This window comes from Corvus hawaiiensis, chromosome Z, assembly GCF_020740725.1.
Source record: "Corvus hawaiiensis isolate bCorHaw1 chromosome Z, bCorHaw1.pri.cur, whole genome shotgun sequence".
In the NCBI taxonomy this organism is placed as follows: domain Eukaryota; kingdom Metazoa; phylum Chordata; class Aves; order Passeriformes; family Corvidae; genus Corvus; species Corvus hawaiiensis.
Window position 1 is genome coordinate 29,272,534 of NC_063255.1, and position 19,008 is coordinate 29,291,541.

At 45.3% G+C, this 19,008-nt stretch overlaps 2 protein-coding genes across 7 annotated transcripts in view; one reads left to right on the forward strand and one right to left on the reverse strand.

Annotated features, from left to right (window-relative positions):
• The window catches only part of ELP1 (elongator acetyltransferase complex subunit 1), a 32,991-nt gene extending 26,224 nt beyond the window's left edge, over positions 1-6,767 (forward strand). For all 3 annotated transcript variants that reach the window (XM_048291319.1, XM_048291320.1, XM_048291321.1), the window contains exons 32-36: positions 422-533; positions 1,669-1,796; positions 2,197-2,351; positions 3,334-3,412; positions 4,421-6,767. In XM_048291319.1, coding sequence (XP_048147276.1) covers positions 422-533; positions 1,669-1,796; positions 2,197-2,351; positions 3,334-3,412; positions 4,421-4,488 — 542 coding nt within the window. In that variant the 3' untranslated portion in view covers positions 4,489-6,767. The remainder of the gene's footprint in view (positions 1-421; positions 534-1,668; positions 1,797-2,196; positions 2,352-3,333; positions 3,413-4,420) is intronic.
• Positions 6,768-8,835: 2,068 nt separating this feature from the next.
• Positions 8,836-18,932, reverse strand: APTX (aprataxin). Of its 4 annotated transcripts, none has more exons than XM_048291327.1 (8): positions 18,577-18,932; positions 17,734-17,870; positions 16,969-17,015; positions 14,998-15,309; positions 13,555-13,614; positions 10,435-10,661; positions 9,518-9,621; positions 8,836-9,215 (listed from the first exon to the last, which is right to left on the reverse strand). In XM_048291327.1, the coding sequence occupies exons 2-8, from the start codon at positions 17,861-17,863 to the stop codon at positions 9,061-9,063; spliced, it is 1,035 nt and encodes a 344-aa protein (XP_048147284.1). In that variant the 5' UTR covers positions 17,864-17,870; positions 18,577-18,932; the 3' UTR covers positions 8,836-9,060. The 4 variants fall into 4 exon arrangements, with proteins under 4 accessions (XP_048147284.1, XP_048147282.1, XP_048147281.1 ...); XM_048291325.1 differs by lacking the exon at positions 18,577-18,932 and adding an exon at positions 18,377-18,529; XM_048291324.1 differs by lacking the exon at positions 18,577-18,932 and adding an exon at positions 18,383-18,528.
• Between the last annotated feature and the right edge of the window lie 76 nt (positions 18,933-19,008).

Sequence of the window (19,008 nt, forward strand, 5' to 3'; positions counted from 1 at the left end):
CTGAAAGCTCTTCAAAATGACACAGCATTGTCTCCACAGTACCATCTTGGCTGGGTGAGATAGTGCTCAGCATATTCTTTGTGCCAAATATCTATGGGCATATTCACCTGCCAGCTCACATAGGCTCAGGGAATTTTTCCAAAAGCAGAATGCTGTGTCCTAGTGCAGATCTGCTGCACTGAGATTGTCATCCCTCTGATGGTGCTGTTCAGTGTCATGATCCCCACCAGGGCAGAGGAACAGTGTCTCACAATTACTGTTTCTTCTTGTGTGCTGGCTCAGTGGGGTTGGGAGCCACAAGGCTCCAGAACACCAGCAGGTAGAATAAATCTGCCCAGCAAGCAACACAGATCAACCAGAGAGAAAGTTTGAAATAACTGACCTTTTTCCATACTGTGACAGTTGTGACCATGTTTTGCAGATTATGAAGTGCCAAATTGCCCAGAATTGGAGCTTTTCTCTGAAACCAGCAGTGTTGTGACAGCCAGTGACATGAACAGCAAATATTCACACAGCAATTCAAGAATATCAGCGTAGGTATCTGCCTTCAAATCAGGTAGTGACTGTTCGGGCGTCAGCATTCAGGAGGTCAGCTTGCTCATGCTTGGCATGCTCCTCCTTGCAGCTGTGTGTGCCTTGGAGCTGCTTTAATTACAGGCATTTCATGGTTATTTTAACTCTCGTTGGAAGGGAAAGAGCAGAAAATGCCAGAAGCTACTAGTGCAACAGGAACTGAGAGCCCGGCAGAGGAGCTGTGAACACAGACTCTGGGCGGGTTCTGGCTCCATGGGTGTTGGGCATGTGGCCAGAATAGCTGGCTGTAGAGAGCTAGACACAGAATACAGGCAGAGCTTCTCAAATATTAACAGGATGTGCGCATGTCTTCTGTTCTTTGGCCCAGGTTTTGCACTTGGTGTGTGGGGGTTGCTACTAAATCTCAAACCAATGTCTTCCCACAGTGGTTGTCTGCACTGAGTGCTCTCAAGAATATGAGCTGCAGTGTGGGGTAGGGTGTGTAACAGGCTGGTGTAGTCTGTGGGACCACTTCTGAATTCCCTGGCTGAACTGTGGAAGAATACAGTTGTGGGAAAAATGTGGACTTTTTAGACACTTTTTTTTTTGTGGACCGGATGTAAGCAGAAAGAGAATGCAGCCTTAGTATTCAGCGTCAGAGTGTGTGGATCACTTGGGAACATCATGCAAGTAGGTCTGGCCTATGAATGAATTTGCTTTCCTGTGATCATGGGTAGGAGCTGAGCAGGCTCTGGAGATGGCAGAAATTAAAATGTTCACAGCCAAGCACAGACCCTGGCCACCCATGTTTTAAGTGAACGTCAGCTTTGCCTGATAGTGACTACTGCTTTGTGCTTGGAGCAGCTCCTGCTTTGTGTTGTAGACATGCTTTAACCTTGCTGAAACATGGAGCAGTCTTTTTTGGAGCAGAGAAACAGCCTGACTCCTGTCTTGTGTTTCAGACCACAAAGGATTAAGGGTTGAGTAGCACTGAAAACATTGTCACAGTGCTTAAGGTTACATGCAGTCCTCTGTCACTGAAGAGAGCAAGCACTTGAGTGACAGGTGTCATGTGCACTGTTGATGTTCCTTCATACTTACCCTGTTAGGAGTTAATTTTGTTGTGCACACTGTAATTGAACACGCTCTTTTCAGGCGATCCTCAAAGAACCGACGCAAGGCGGAGCGTAAGAGATACAGCCTGAAGGAGGGGAGTCCTTTTGAGGATATTGCCCTTCTGGAAGTCCTGGGAGAGAGTGTTCGTGCTGTTGAGACTGTGAAAGGTAGGACAACTGGTGATCTTAATCCATGCTGCAGCTTGTGAGGATGAGGACAGCTAAGGTAGTGTGCCCCCTCTTGTTCTTACTCTGTGTGCTGGGGAGAAAAGCTTCCTGGTCCATACAGCCATCTGTGTTGGACCTTGGTTTAGTTCATCTGCCTCTGTGCTCAGAATAGTGTGTGAGCTCTCTGCATTTGAAGTTTGGGAGCAGAGAAAAGAGGCTTTCGCAGTGCCACTGCAGATTTTGTCTTTTGTTCTTGAATGCTGTAGGGACTCAGTAGGAACAGAACCGGTTCTGAGTTCTGCTCTCCTTCCTGTGTGCTGATAGCAAAAAAGTGCAACTGTTCATTTAGTATACCTGTGTTAATTGCTATTTATTGCTGTGCTTCTGTTCCCTCCTGCAGGAGAGATACACATCCTTCTGAAGCAGCTTGTGCTCTTTGGTTATGATGAGCAAGCTGGGGCACTGCAGCAAGTCCTGGAAGAGGTTTTGCAGTTGATGGAGACCTCAGTCCCAGAAATCTGGACTCCAGACCTGCAACAGAGCTCTGTCAGCCTGGTCTGTGCTCATCTGCAATACGTGTCACACTCACTAGACAGTATCAAGTGTTTAGCAGTATTTTGCCTTCTCAGCAGAGAACCCAGAATCCTTCCCTGGCTTTCAAAATCAGGGGTTTTTTTCTGTTAGAGGTTCAGTAGACATTCATTCCATGCAGGACTTGCCGAGTCAGTACACTGTAGATGTGTACATGTTTAGCCTACTGTGTGCCTTGCACTGAATGCCACACTGGATGTGATGAGGTCTCCTGAGGCTTGTGTTGCCTTGTACTAGTGGTGACTTGTTTTTGTAAGCTCCATCTTAAGCAATTTCTAGAATATAGAAACACTCTCTTCTTTTCTAGGCCTAATGGTAGAAGTGTACTAGAGTAGTTGTTGTCCAGCCTGGGACTGGTCAATTTAGTCTGAACCATATATCGTAAGGTGTATATTACCAAAAAAAAGGGTTGTGTCAGGCTTCTAAGCTTCAGCTTAATGCAGAATAAGGAAATCACAAGGACTTTAGTTAGTTCCCTTCCAGAGTTAAAAAAGTCTTTATTTCTAATAAGTGGTTTCTGAGCATTTATGGTGAACACAAGATGTTCCCCAGTATCTTCTCCCTAACTGTTGATAGCAGGACTCTTAAATTAAGACAGATTAAAATTGTTCTGTGTGACAAGGAACAGAGACTCCCAGATGAACTTCAAATATTGATGGTGCTGTAATGAAATTAGTCCTGCTGAATCATTACATTTATGGCGCTGTGAAGAAGTAGGTGCTGGGAGAAGAGTTCTGTGTCCTGAGAAGCTGTGTGAAAGGAGTTCTCTCTTCCTGCCTCTGTGTTAACTTTTCTGAGACATTACTGGGCTTTGATCACACATTCCTGTTCGCTTTGTACTGTGAGGTCTCCTGGTTTTGGACAACAATAGCAGAGTTTCCTTTGAGAGTATCCCTGCTTGTGCTTTGCTTTGTTCAGGTTGGAACATGGCTATTGCTTCTTACAGGTCCTGGGACCCAATTCAACTGCAAACAGCATTATGGCTGCGTATCAGCAGAAGAGGATGGTGCCTCCTGCTGTACAAGGTTAGTTGAGGCTCTGAGTTAGGTTTGGGTGTCAGGGAGGTTAGTGGGCTTCAAGGCTCTCCAAGCACTGCTACCTGCCAACACTTGTACCAGTTACTCAGCTGTGGTGGTTCCTTGCTTTTCTTCATGGTGTACCATCCTGCCTTGTGGCAAGTGAGCAGCTTTCTCAACAAAGTTTATTTTGCTCTGAATTCCTGTGCTAAAACTGCCTCAGTTTAAAACTGTCTCCTGTGCTAAAATGTCTCAACTGCTCCTGGCTTCCTGTGTGTTTAATGTCAATCTGTTGTGAGGAAATTGAAAATGTGATTTCTTAAGGAATGTGTTAGATAATTCTTCTTGTAACTTACCTGCTGAATTTTTCTCTCTGGCTTTGGCAGTCAGGCCAGGCTCTTGACCAGGCCAGGCTAGAATCTGTCATGTTGCTTTGCCATTTTAAAGTCCTTACAGTGAATACAAAATTAGGGCTGAGAGACCTAGCAAAGGGTGGTCCCAACTCCCCAGTCTTCCCTCTGCCCACTAGTCCTGTGTTCTCTTTCCCTGCTAGTCCTGGAATTGCTTGGGGAAATCTTCAATTGAATCTATAGATGCAACCTGCCTATTGCCACTTGCCAGGGCTGGCTTCAGAAAAAGCCTTGTGCCTCTTACTCACACCAAACGGAGCCAGGTCACTGTGGTGCATGATGGGCCAGTGACAAGTGAATGATTTGAGTTCTGCTTTGTGCCACTAATGGGGTTGTGGCTTTGTGCCTGTGCCTCCTTGTTCTGAGCAGTAACACTTAACAATTGAGAGGGGACTTGGTGTGCCCAGAGGTTTCCTGGTGTAAGCAGGTCTTCTGAGGACACTCTTTTGTGCAGGCTGGTGATCAGTCACTTCAGGGAAATTATAGATGTCAAGAGCTCTCTCAGCATCCTTTGATGTAAGAAAAGTGAACAGAGTAGTTGACAGCTCTTGAAGGAACTATATTGCTGTTACCCCCTGTTCTGACACTTGCTCCATTTGCCTTTCAGATCCAGAAGTACTGACTCCACCAAAGTTCAGTAAAAATCTACAGTGGAAACTGCATCTTCTCCAGTAACTGAAAGCCAAGGAATCCTTGTGGACTCTGAACTCCAACTTTTCATATAATTTCATTATATCTTTACAGAAGCTGTTGTTGTTCTGGTGTTTCTGATACACTGTTCTTAGGGCTGTGCTAGTGAAGGGTCCCTCCACCTCATGCATCTGTGACTGTGACCTGTGACTGTGACAAGCTTACAAGCACAGCCACTCACGTCCCATTGCAGAAGTGTCTTGTGAGGCTGGGGAACAAAAGGGTGTGTGGCTCTGAAAGCTCCTGCTACTTTCCCCCCTTCTGGATGAAGCAATCCCACCAGTATTGGATGGGTTATCTTCTCTGCCATCACTCCCTCCCAGAGTTGTTACCTGCCACGATGACAGGCCACATTTTAAGCACTTCAGCCTGTTTTAGAGAACTCACCTGTAAGATTGTACGAATAGCAAATTGCTGTAGTTGCTAAACAAATTTTGTGTTTTCTCTGCTGAAGCTGGATGTTGCTGATACCAGATTTTCATCATTGCTTTGTTACTTCAGAATGAATCCTTCAGTGCCAGCAGCCATTGCTGTCCTGAAACTGGGCCCATTCACACCACGGAGGTCTTGGACAGAGAAAAACATTAATAAATGCAGGGCGGAGGTGCTGGTGTCACACTCTGCTGGGTAATACTACTCTAATTATCTGAGTTCAAAGATCAACTAATGCTGCTCTATGGCACTGACAGATCAGCAGCTGTACCCTGATAATGCTGTGCACTATTGCAGAGCTGTCATCTGGAAACTGGTCTCATACTGAGAATTAGGTTTTACCCCAGAATACTTCTGCAATCTGATGCGAGAACAGCAGCAGTTCTGGGAGCAGAGGAAGGTGACAAGGCTGGAAACCCTTTCAGCATCGCCTTCTTGGTTAATTTTGGCCCAGCAGCTGCAGTGTTCAGTGCCGGCCATTTCCGATGGGTGCTGCAGAAAAACAACATACAAACAAGGTGCTTCCTGTCTGTTGGAGGCGTTTAATAGCACAACAGCAAGCTGTGTTCTGACTGCACAGCATGTGTGTGTCCAGTGCTGCAGATTGCTGTTTTTGTGTGACAAGAGCTCCATCAGATTGGGGTGGCCATTTGGTCTTGCACCAGATGTGTTGTGCTGGCTTGGGCTTGCTGGAGTGGAGTGGTAGAAGTCCTTTGTCAGTGTGAAGCATTGGAGCAGATCTCGTTTCCAGCTGTTCTGGGTTACATGGCCTGTTCTGGATGGCGTGGGGATGGCTTAAGCCTGTTGTCAGGTACTGTGACTACACTGGAAAGAGATTCTCCAAGAGTAAATAAAGTCTTTTGAGACGGCAAAACACATGAAAGACTTTACAGGGTAAGAGTGTTTCACAGGATCTTGGTCTTCAAAAGGGTAGCAGAGCATAGTCCATGGTGAAATACAGAAGCCATCTACCAGATCTGGAGAAAGGGTTGATGAGGGAGTCTGTGCTCCTCTACAGAATGCTCTGGTCCTGCAACTGAAATGTGACACTGACACCAGTAATTCTTAACATTCCTAAATCTGATGCCAGGAAATGCTGAGGTCTTGCACAACCTAATCTATTGTCTAGAAAGAGAACACAAGAGAAGGTAAAATTGCTGCTGGCTTACTGAGGATTCATGTTTGTGCCTACATATGTGTATGATTTCTTCTGCTTTTGCTTTTCCATTGTGGTGATGGTGAAAGTCAAAGACCCTTTTGTCTTAGGCATACTTTCTCGTTCTGCCACCACGGCAAAACCCCTTTAAATCTGCCATCCAAGTGAAAGACCCATCTTCTAAATCATTCATCACTGAGCTCTTGTCTTCCCCTACACCTTTCCCTCCCAACTGAACTTCAAGTAAGGAGCAGTAAAGCTGGGAGCAGCACCTAGTGTCTGTGAGCCTCAAGGGGGGGATGTCCTGCTTACAACTTCTGCCATTGCTGAACCTTAGTTTCTTCTCAGCAGCAGCTCAGAGTCTGCTTTCCCTTGATTTCTGCTGGCATGTTCTTTTGCTTTCTTAGTGATGCATGTAATCTTGAAATGTACTCAGCTTTAGTTACTGTCATTACAGACATACTGAATTTGCTCTTAAAAATTCTGTGGAGGCTCCTACAAACAGGTGGAGTTACCAGGAGTGGAAGTAAGACATTAATGCAGAAATACGGAGTTAACTTTAAAAATGTCTCAACCTCTGAGCAAATGTGGCTGTATGGAAGCCTGTTTCTCTTGTTAGATATTTTTCACCTGTCTGCTGATTAGCTTCATTAAACACAAAAGGAAAAGAAATCCATCAAGTTCAGTAGGAGCTTTCATTAAGAGATCCACAAATAGTGTGGTTCACTAGAGCAACAGATTATCGGTTCCTGTTAGATTGTCAATGATAAATGCACCTGCAAAATACAAGTGTACAGTGCTATGTACAAGTGTTCCTGGGTATACTCCAATGGAGTCGGAGGCACAGATCTTTCCAAAGAGTCATCCCTGCTCTTTGGGAAGAGAGGAGCAAGTCCCTTGACTTGTCTGCAAGGTGGTCATGTTCTCATCCTCTGCCTTGGAGGCTTTCAAAGGATAAATTTATTCTTTTTGGGAGAAGCAGAGATGAGACTCTAGTCAAATACTTTGTTACTGCAGTTGTAAACGGGGTGGAGGGGGAGACAACCGCTTTAGGTGTAATTGAGTATTGAGAGTTGTAAAGAGGACAGAGGCAGTGGAGTTTTCATAAGGGTGGAACAGAACTCTTGCACCACTCTCTTTTCCACCTGGATGGGTGCAGTGGCCAGGGTCATCTTGCCCTCCACCTGATAACCTGTCACCCCATCAGTTTACCAGCAGCCCATGTTAATCCTTTCACCACGTATCTCATGGCAATTCTCATGGAAAGTCCTTTATCGTATCTTCCTTGGCTTTAGGCCTCATTCCTGTAACGATATCACAAAAAATAATACAGCTCCAGCAGAGGTCTAATTACAGCCAAGGGTGGAAGGGAGATGCTTTATCACTGTTTGATGAGTGTTCAGGTTATGCTGCTATTCTGAAGCTCTCTTCCAGCAAAGATGCTGTATTGGTTGCTCACAGTCTCCTGTATGGACTTACCAGCTGTCGATGAAAAAATACAGGAAGGCTGTGGGTCCCCCTGCAAAGCCACGCATGAAGTAACCTGTGCCAATATCTATGTCCTCTGCCTTAGTTTCCTTCACGGCCTTGAGGCTGCCCTTGGCTTCAGAGAGCTCGTGCCCACTGCTGCCATTCCTGCAGACCTTTCCCATACAGCGATGACCTTACACAGCGAGCGCTGGACATGCTGCCATCCTTCCCCCAGGGGTCAGCCCTGGTGGCAGTGGTTTTCCTGGTGACGCCACTGATTTACATCATACATAGGCTTGTCCCTCAGAATCGTGCTCTGCATTTGAGTGTGTGGCAATTGTGACCCGAATAGCTGCCTTTCCCATACAGATGGACTGCAGCAGTTTGTGCTTCACTCAGACCTGCTCTGAGAGGTACTAAAACCACAACTCCCTCCCAGATGGGATGGGCCATGGGCCATAAGCAGTGCATTTCACTGTGAAGAAGCATGGCTTCCCTTCCTGGCCATGAGGAAGACCATGTCTCTCCAGCATTCACAACTGGCCTTGGTCCAAATTAGTTCCCATTGAAAAGCATTAGCGCTTCACCTCTGGAGCTAGCTGAAGCCCTAGTTTGTGTCAAGAATGAATTCACAGACTGGCTGTGCTTTTCTCATTGTTCCTTACTCTATAAGCTTTGTTTTGTAATATAAGGCATAATATTACTGATGTCAGAAAAAGCTAGTGTGACTGGTGTTTTAAATTAGGCCATGGCCAACCCTTCACCTTACTGTACTCCATTCTGGTGAAAGATGAACGGTTTAAGAAAAGATTTTGCACAGTGAGGCATAGGAGAACAATAAATACTTTGAAGACCCAGAAAAGTGGGAAATGGCAAGGTTTGGCAAAACAGTTTTGAAACAAGTGGAGAATGTGAACAGAAATCTTGAGTTAGATACTGGACCCTGCATTTGGCAACGTTCCATATGTTTTACTGAAATTAACTAAATCAGACAAAAAAGGATCCTTTAGATGAACTTGGTTCATTATAATGTGAAAACCACATCTCTAAAGCTTAGATTAGCACTTAGGAGAAACTTCAGTGGTAGGCAGAAAACATCAAGAGAAAGACTTCTAAATCATTGTTTATTTCCTCTCAGTAGAAACCTACATCTGGCCTCAGTTCAGCTTCTGAATTAAAATAAATCCTTTCATCCAAACAAAGCACTTTGTCCAGACTTCAGTTCACTTACAGATTAGTGTGGCTGTAGCACAACAAAGCTGCAAACAAAAAGCTTCAAGGTCAGAAGTCACTTTATTTATATTTTTAGTAGGGAGAAAGAAGAGGGCTTGTTTTTTTGTTGAAGCTATTATTAAATTAGTATGCTGCTGTTTCCATGCTACTTTTCCCCACATTACATTTGTCATTCCAGTTAACAAACATACATTTCCATTAACATTTGGTGGTCTTTGTGTTGGCTTGAAATCTGAAGACAGATTGAAAGATGCTTTTTTGCAAAATCATTTTGGCCAGTGTTTCCTAAGATGTTCCTTTAACTGTGGGATTGTGGACAGCTGTTGTTTACAACGATGGCATCTGAGGGGAAGTTTGAGAAGTTCAGAGGTATGGTCTTTCACCATCACTTTTCCCTTGCTTCTTACCATCTCTATCACATCTGGGAATAAAAATAAGAGACCATAAGTATCAGGACCACACAGTGTCATGAAGCACATGACACTGCAAATCTCTCTGCAGAGTTTCACGTGCACAGTGTGTCATTGCTGCCTTCTAATTTAAACCAGCCAAAAAATTTGTTGCCTTTTATTGGGGGTGCTACTCCCCAATACCTTAAATTAAATAAAACCTTTCACTTACTGCAATAAAATGTATGACTTGCACATTTATTTGGAGGAAAAGCCCAAAGCCAGAACCTGCAAGCAGGATTATATGTTACGAAATACTTTTTCTAATCATTACCTTGAGAGTTTAAGAAGTAGTCTGTAGTAAAAGAGTTCCAGTGCTTTTTTGTTTTCAGGGCCGGAGAATCAAAATCCTGGCTGATTACATGCAAATGTAGCTGACTGAAAAAAAAAAATGTAACGTAGAAATGAGAGAAGAAGGTTAATGACCAAAGTTGTTTTGCAGATGTATCAGTTGCAAACATGATTCAGCAGAGTGCCAGCCTTGTGGGTCAGTCCTGACCCTGTGACAGAAGAAACAGTCTGTTCTGTCTCTTGCCAAGCATTTCACTTACAAGCAGTCAGGGTCACTATTCTGCATATTCCATTGGCCCCTCACTACTATATTCCTGCTAGTTTCCAAAAAGGTGGAGACAGGAGTGTTAACAAACCAAAGGTTTATTAAAGGCTTAGTAATTAACCAAAGTTTTAGTATTTGCAGGGTAATTGAATGGGACTTATCAGTATCCAAAAGCTTCATTCAAGAACTGGTGAACAACTGACTGCAGCATCTAAGGCACTTGGACATTCTAAGGTCTGGACTTACACAAGACTCAAATCCTTGCTCAGTATCAGGTAGGACTCGACAGGTCTAGGAGTCAGTCTCTAATCCCACACTGGTGCTCTGGGAAGGAGATGCCCTAGGACTTGGTGTTGGCAGCACTGCCCCTTTTGCTGGGGCTGGACCACAGGCATTCCACAGTCCCAGACACCAGCCTCTGCTAGCGGAGTCCAACAGGCACTTCCCACCAGGCCCATGAAGTCCATTGGGATCTATACAGCAGTGTGGAGCAAAGGCCTCCACACTGACTGAGCTGTCTGTAGTGTTGAGGATTGCCTGTTCTTGAGCAATGCCAAATCCCCTCACAGATTTAGCCCCAAATCTGTGTAACTGGAAAAGCAGCACCTCCACCAGATGACTCCTCTAGATCTTACCTCATACTGGGGATAGCATGGTAGCCCAGTCTGAACTCCAGGCTCTCTCTGGCAGGGCACTGCTCAATCATTTTTTGCCCAACTGCATGCATATGTTCCAGGAGTTCAAGGTGGTCCCTGGTGACTGACTTCAGGCTTGAAATGGGGTCCCATGGTAAGATAAGCCAGTGGAAACGTGCTTTGGGATATTTATCCTTGATGACTACAGTCTTTTCATCTTTGTAAACCTTGGAAAAAACCAAATAACTAAGTTACTTTCTGATTGAAAGTTAAACGTATTATTTCTATAAGCACTATATTTAGTGGAGAGATGCTATCCAAGGAGAACTTTTGTCGGAACTAAGTTGCTCCGGGATAAGCACCTTCTTCCATAATATATATCAGGTAGCTATGGAGAAGTGTTCAAGCATCCTTTTTCATATACTTTATTAAAAAAGGAAAAAAGCTTTCTAATCTTACTTTGCAATAAGTTAACCATAGCTATAGGTGGATATGAACTCTTGAAAATCACCTGGACCGAGATACTAGTGAGTCCTAGGGAGCTCTACTTCCATCAGGCTACATTCAAACTGCAGTCACAAACAAAAAACACTGTGCTCAATACAGAACATGTAGGAATGCACTGGGCTGCCACATCTGTCACAGATTTCTGGAGTGAAACACAAATCTCAGACGTGCTACCAGCAGTGTGCTGCAGACCTCTACCAACATTACAAAGACAAAAACATTCAAGTCTGAGCTATTCAATTCAGTGTGCTGCTTTGTAAGATCACTCACAAGATGGAGAACAGATTCTTGTCTATCATGCCCTTCTTCCTGTTTTAATTTTGTCTTGCCTCCTGCAACAATTCAATGCAGCTGAGGAAGAGAAATGGTTGGGAAGTTTGTGGACAACAGTGGAGAGAACCCAGCAATAAAAAGCTGTCAGGTTGTGATGCAAAAACTGTGTATTGTGTCTCTGGTCTCTTAGCAGTGGATCTGCTGATGAGAGATGGATGATGTCTTTGTCACCTTTGCTAATTATTCTCGTATGTTTATATACAGATTGGTCGTTACAGGAAGGAAAATTAAAATTCTATAGGTACACAAATCACAGGACTGATTCTTTCAGTAGCAAGATATTTTATATACACGTTAGTGTCTGCTTCTGCAGCCAGCAGGAACAGGATCACTTTCAAGTCTTTTCAGAAGAAAGAAATACTGCCATTTAATAATTGATTAAAAAGCAAAGATAGGAGTTCTATTGTTTGTGTATTCAGATTGAAACTACAACTAATAAAGCTGACCTTCAGTCATAAACAGTTATTTGTGTCTAACATTAAAAGAACAGTTTTAAAACCTGCTTATATTTTGGGTCAAGAAAGCCTTGTTTTAGTAAATACTATATGGAATTCTGCTTCAGGGATGAAAATTAAGCTTCATGTTTCAAAAAGTAAGCAAGAATTTCCATAGTTTTACTATCCCCTACAGATAGACTCATTTGAAAGTACTGGCAATTCTAGGACAATGGGCAGTTACCCTACAAATCTATGCAGTTCAACACTTCACACTTAAAAAAAAATCAATCAAGAAATTGGAGCCTTCTGTTCAGTTATCAGCTAACTGAGGAACTGGCTCACAGGTTGGGCACAAAGGGTTACAGTGAACGGGGTGACATCAGACTGGTGACCTGTCACTGGTGGGGTTCCACAGGGCTCCATCCTCAGCCCTGTGCTCTTCAACATCTTCATAAATGACCTGGACGCAGAACTGGAATGAGTAGAAAACAAGTTTGCCAATGACACTAAACTGGGAGAAACTGTCAACTCCCTTGAAGGCAGGGAGGCCCTGCAGAGAGACCTGGACAAATTAGAGGGCTGGGCAGAAGTCTAAAAAAGGAAAGTGCTGGATTCTGCATGTGGATGGGGCAGCCCTGGACATACACACTGGGGAATGAGAGGCTGGAGAGCAGCTCCATGGAAAGGGACCTGGGGGTCCTGGTCAGTGGCAAGTTGAACATGAGCCAGCAGTGCCCTGGCAGCCAGGAGGGCCACCCATGTCCTGGGGTGCACAGGATTGCCAGGAGGGTAAGGGAGGGGATTGTCCTGCTCTGCACTGGAGTGGCCTCACCTCGAGTGCTGGGGGCAGTTCTGGGTGCCACAATATAAAAAAGATATTGAGCTCTTAGAGAGTGTCCAGAGGAGGGCAATGAAGATGGTGAAGGGCCTTGAGGGGAAGCCATATGAGGAACAGCTGAGGTCACTTGGTCTGTTCAGCCTGGAGGAGACTGAGGAGAGACTTCACTGAAGTTACAACTTCCTTGTGAGGAGGAGGAGCAGACACTGACATCTAGACTCTTGTGACCAGTTAGAGGACCCAAGGGAATGGCCTGAAGTTGTATCAGGGGAGGTTTAGGCTGGATATCAGGAGAAGGTTTTTCACCCAGAGGGTGTTTGGGCACTGGAGAGGCTCCCCAGGGAAGTGGTCACAGCACCACGTCTGACAGAGTCCAAGAAGCACTTGGACAATGCTCTCAGGTACATGGTGGGATTTTTGGGGATGTCCTGTGCAGGGCTAAGAGTTGGATTCAATGATCCTGATGGATGTCTTCCAACTCAACATATTCTGTGATTCTAAATTATTTTCAGCCTGACAGTGATCATCACCTGAAGGGGCCCAGTGAGACCAGGGGTGAGGTCCTGTCAACAAAGGTGTGAAAGTTAAGAGTTTGCTGGGAACCAGGAAACTGCACTAAGAAACAAGGCAATGCGGACTGCTGGAAAATGGGAATCTCTGTGACTTGCTCAGCTTCAAATGACAACCCTGTTTTAGCTGGTTTCCCTGAGGAAACAAAGCAACTGCATGGCTCGCCTGCTCTCCCATCAACCGTTTTGAAATCTGTTGGCCAAATCTCACAGTACAGAGGGCTCAAAGTACTTAAGACAATGACACTCTGCAAAATCAGTACAGTAGAAACTCCCAAGTTAATGTTACTACAGAGAGATGCAAGTACATTTCAGCCCTTATGCAGGACTCCACTGATTAACCAGATTGTTAAAGCAAATTCCAGAAGGAAGAAAAAAAGCTCATTTAGCTTTGCTAGACAGGATCTGCTGTAACGTACAAGTATACAGCTCTCACCTGCATTTTTGGATCTTGCATGGAACTCTTTAGACCCTGACTCCAGTGTCCTAAATGTTCCTATAGCACAGAACAGGAAAAATAAATTATAAGACAATTAAGCATCCAATTATGTATTTTAAAGGATTCAGTTAAGAACATTCATTAGTATACAGAAGTATAATAACAGCTGAATGACAGCTGAATTATTTCCCTTCTGTAAAATGCCAACACACCAGCTACTTTTGAAAACTTTTAACAAGATACTATGAAGATGAAAAGTTCAATATTCCAAATGTTCAAAATTTAACAACAGGGAGCTATAAATGTGTTTAAATTTAATAATTTGCCTGCACATGTCATGGCATAAGGCCCTCTGCTTCAGGGATCGCAAGGGCCAAAGAAAGAACAAAAATCTCCATTAACTGTCCTATCCCATACTGCTCTGCACAGCACAAAGTAGTTGTGCTATGTGGCCTTATCCTTAGACGTACTGATTTTTTTATATCGTGCAGTGGCTTGTAGAGAAAACAAGAAAGGTACAGGAGGATCAAACCAATACAAGCTGTTTCTTAACTTGGTTACTGAACACCTCATAGAAGGTGTGCCTCGAGTGCACCTTTTTCAAAACAGATTTTTAGCTGTTCAGATCAGCAATGATATTAATCATATACTTATAGAGGAAGATATTCAAGCTATTTAAGTTGAATGTAAGTATAAGCTGGCAGGGAAACAATGTGAGTCGTTGTCTCCCTGCTCATTCCACCACAAGTCTGGCCCTAATATAACTAGGCCAAGTCCACAAATGAAATAAGTGGTTAACTCAAGGCAACCTGAGACTAGAATTTTGTCTTGAGGGGTTTCATTTCTGTGCCTTCTCCTCCAGCACTGCACTTGTTCCAAATGCATTAAGGTCTTTTATTTTGTCCATGTCCAGGGCTAAAAACTCCCTTTCAAAGATTTTGGGCAGTAGCATTCACTAATGTAAACATGGTTCTGCCACATGGAATGAACAAAGCAGGAGGAGAAAAACGCCCCATGCAATTACAAACAAATAAAAGAAAGGCTCAAGTTGTTCCATTCTCTGTGCGTTTGCTTTTAGATAACCATTCAAGAGCCAGGACAGCATCTTTGGGTAACTCCAGCTAAATGGAGCTCATGTAGACTGTCCTTTTACCAGAAACTGCAGCAGAAACCAGAGATTAAATCCTCATCTGCTACAGGGAAGCTCCCTCACACACACCTGACCCTCAGATCAGGTTAGAATGGGTCCCAAGTAACTTTCCCAGGGTCTGGGTAATGTGAGGAGTACGTAACACCTCTCATGCTCTGTATACTTTGAGGATGTGGGTTCACCTGAGATGCCTCCCACCAGGAGAATCCACAAACGTAAAAGACCATGTCTCCTCATGGAGAAGACAAGTCCAGGAGAAACAGCACAAGTATTAATACCAACACACTTGCCTGCTTGCTCGAAGTTCCTTCATGTGTAGATACACTGCTATTGCTTAGCTTGGGATTCGTAGAACTGCCTTGTGTATCCACCACCTCCAATTTCATTGTTTTTCTGGGCACAAGCTCTGTATCATCATTCTCACAGGAGTCCTCACGTGGCGTCTTGTCTGCTTGTGGAACAGTTTTCCCAGACTCTTCAGCAAATTGCACCGTGTAGGGGTAAAGATTATTCACAATATGCAGAACTTGGCCTGGTTTCATTTTCACCACTTCATCCTTGCCAATATTCACAAGATCAACACTAGTTGGGTTGACCCCCATCTTTGGTAGACAGAAAAAGGAAAAATAGTAGAAAATTATGTTGTAAGTGGAATCACCAACTTCTCCTCCGTCCTCCTGGAATACCACTATCCTGGAAAGCAAATGCATTTTGTATTCACTGCCCACATCAACCGGCTTTAGTGGGCCAGGCAGTCCAGACCTGTGGACACCTCCTTGTGTCCCAGTCTTGCGGGCACAGCTGTCAGCACACAACCTCAGGGCGTGGTGTCACAGCTAGCCGGGGTCTGCAGCAGCTTCAGAATTACAGCATGACATGTGCTGCACTTCCCTCACAAATTAGCAACCTATTACACAACTAGTAACAGTAGCAACTACTTCTGAGGAGTAACAGTAGTTTTAGTGAATTATTTTAGTGCAGTAGCACTGCAGTGTAGGCAACGTACAGTGATTGCTTGATAGATGGAATTTGCCTCATCATGTGGGTGACCCTAGGAAAATTAGGAGTCTTCAGCAAAATGCTTTTTGTTAATGTTTATGCATAAAACAGGCTTTAGGAAACCGGCTCTCTTCTGTGACTGATGAACTCTGTCAGAGAGTGTTTAATTAGCTTTGTCACTACAGTACCTGCACGCTTCACAAGATGATACTATACCTCTCACTTGGTATTCACTGCAATGAAGCACATGCCTGATTCCAGCCAGGATCTCTTTCATCCATAGTTCTGCAGTTTCACTCAGGTCAAGGATGCTTCCCATCAGTGAATAATACAGTATCAAACAACTGATCACTGGAACCTTGTGCCACACATCTCTCACCTGGGAAGCAACTCTTCAACAGGCAGAGACAACACGCTAGCACCCACCACCAGAAAGTATTCCCAGTTTTGAGATTCCAGTAACATAATACTCAAATCATGACTAGTGTTGATTTCTGTGAAAAACTCTCCGAGAGATCTCTGCAGGATTCATCAGATACTAGTGGGGTGCCTGTGCTTAGTGAGCTCTGGAGGCATTTTGAGAGATGGCGTTACCCCTCGGTAGGCAGAACATGGTGTTGTGTTGTCCACACAGGGTGATGCTGTGGGCACACACACACAAACACCAGCACCAGAGATTTTCCCCTTCATATTATCTCAGAGATACTGGGCCTCATAAGTGTCAGGAAGAAGGCCTGCCTCCATGCAGCTGGTAGCACAACATGCCTGCAGTGCTGTCTCACATCCCATCCCTTCCCAGATAACCACATCTTTGGCTCTATCAGCCAACCGAACAAAATCCTTCTACAACTGTGTAGTCCCATTAACACAAGGACTTCAACCTTAAACAAAGAGCTGCCTTGTCTTACGAAGTTTAAGGCTCAGGAGGAAGATAAGCAAGTTTAGTGGAAGAAGTCCAAAATCTCCCAAATACAGCACCTTAAAGAACTGACTGAGGATTCACAAGCACATTCTCTGATGCTGCAAGTCTGGATTAGACTGGAGCGTATCTGGAAGGAATAGTGCAGTCTTTCACTGAGGTGCACATTTAAAAAAAAAAGTTCACTTCTGAAGGCCACTAGTTGTAGTCTCCCTTGGTGATAAGAAAGCTTCAGGTCCTTCAGACCCAGTGATCAGAATCATCACTTGGAGCATTTGCGGAGTTAAGTACAACTGTCTTAGTAAGTATCAAAAATACTGTACATCCATACATGAAAACCTACCTGCTTAACTGTGACATACCCCTTGTTACAGTCTGCTTTTAACTGAACTGCAAAAGAAACAACAAAGTGTCACAAAACAGTATAAATAAAAAGAACTATGCTGAACCACCTAGTGCAGAAAACACTCCTCTTTCTGAGGATCTGCTTCCTTCTGAGGCTGATCTTTGTGAATGTATGCCAAGAATATTTCTGCCTCGTCTCTTCTTTTCAGGACAACAGGCAAAACAGAGCCAATCCATACACTGAGCCAAGGGTGGAATTAATTCAGAATAAAGGTGGATTCTGTTGATGTCTTCTACACATTCTTGATACTCTTACCAGCCCTCTGTGACAATAAGGCATAGAGCAAGACTGTGTTCAGAGGCAGAGAAGGTAAGGCAGGGAAAGTGTGCAGAATGATATAGATGACAGGTATTTTCATATATTCTCCAAGACCATGTTATTTTATGTATAAAATAACAAGTCATGCGAAAAGTCAGTTGGTGGAATACTAGGGAGAAGAACTGCTGCTCATGAAGCAGGGGTGCAGGCAGCAAAACACAACTGTGGGCCTGGGAACTCACACTAAGGTTCATTGCTTTAGTTTACAGAGGCGGACATCCTGTCATTGGATGTCTCTGATTTTTTAGGTCCCAGAGATCTCCGCAAGTGCTTATTACAAAGGTTTGATTACTTCAAGAACCAGGCAACACTGCAGACCACACAGAGGAACGAGGCAAGCTCAGCTGCTGCTGCATGCAGAAATTTTGAGCTAAACCACCTTACCTTGCTGCCGTGAACACTTCTTATCTGTTATCCCAGTCTCTGGGCCACGCCCAATTACCACGGCTTCCAAGTGTGGCAGTTTCACTCGCTGAGTGCATTTCTCTTTCCCCACGAGCCAGCACACACGCATCACTGTGCTATAGAGCAAAATAAACAGTGTGTTACCAACACACCACTTCCCAGTGGGCCACCTTCCTGTGGAACAGGGTCCATGAATTCTGCTGCCAGCCCATCCATTAGCTGAGCCAGTTCTGCTAACTGGGTTCATGTTTCTGAAATTCAAGGCAAAGCATGTCACTAGCACTTGCATAATCTAAGAGCAGGTTGCTGTTGAAAGGGTAATTCTGTTTTGCTTCCTACATTACCATACATTCTCATATCCATGAACTCTACATAGGAAAAATCAGTTGGATTGATAGTTCCATCTGACAGAAGAGCCTACCCAGAAAAAAACGTGATTTGTTTCCCATTGAATCAAGAGTTCATCTGAGAGATTAACTTAACCACCAAAACATGAGAGAGCAGCAGAAGACATGAGAGGACGAGAGGGTCGAGATAGCTTCATCCAGCAACAGCACACGGACCATGCTATGAAACCCTCAAGTTTACACTAATTTGACCCTGGACAGCAAAGATCTCTCACCCTCACCCTGCCCAGTGCTCGGCGCTGCTCCTCTCAGCTCTGTGGTGGTGAGCTCATCTCGGCGGAAGGCAAGGCTCCGTCCGCAGTGTAACACCGGCAGTGCCACACACCCCGCATCCCTACGGCACACCGCCCCCGCGGGCCCCATCCCCGTGGGTCTCGTTCCCATGGCAACGCCGGGACGTACCCCTCTCCCTTACCGCGCGCGAGACGTTCGCGCCGCCGCCTCTGGCAGCCAATCAGCTGCTGCAGGGCGTCTCCCACGTGACCAGGCAGCGACTCCCGCCGCGGCGCGCGGCTCGGCGCAGGCGCACTGGGCCCGCACACCCGGGGGTGGGCGCTGTGGCCTGGCACAGGCGCAGTGGGGTGGAGCGGGCCGGACCGCCGGCCGGCTTCTGCGGCGGCGGGGCCAGGCTCGCGTAGAGTGCGGGGGGGGAGAGGCGCGGAGCGGTGCCGGGAAGGCGGCGGCCGGGCTGACGCTCTCTGCCCGGTGCAGCTCGGTGCCTCCGAGGACGGGAGCCGCCCGGCGCGCAGGCGCGACGCGAGGCACACGCTGGGCGGGGAGGGAGCCACCGCCCGCGCGGGGCGGGGCGGGGCGGGGCGGGGCGCGCGCTCAATGCGGGAGGCGGGGG

Coding starts and splice junctions, on each gene's coding strand:
- APTX (XM_048291327.1), bottom strand. CDS start 17,863: ATGCGTGTGTGCTGGCTCGTGGGGAAAGAGAAATGCACTCAGCGAGTG. Junction 10,662..13,554: donor TGCAAGATCCAAAAATGCAG/GTGAGAGCTGTA, acceptor GTTTTTTCCAAG/GTTTACAAAGATGAAAAGAC. Junction 9,216..9,517: donor CTACTTCTTAAACTCTCAAG/GTAATGATTAGA, acceptor TTTTATTCCCAG/ATGTGATAGAGATGGTAAGA.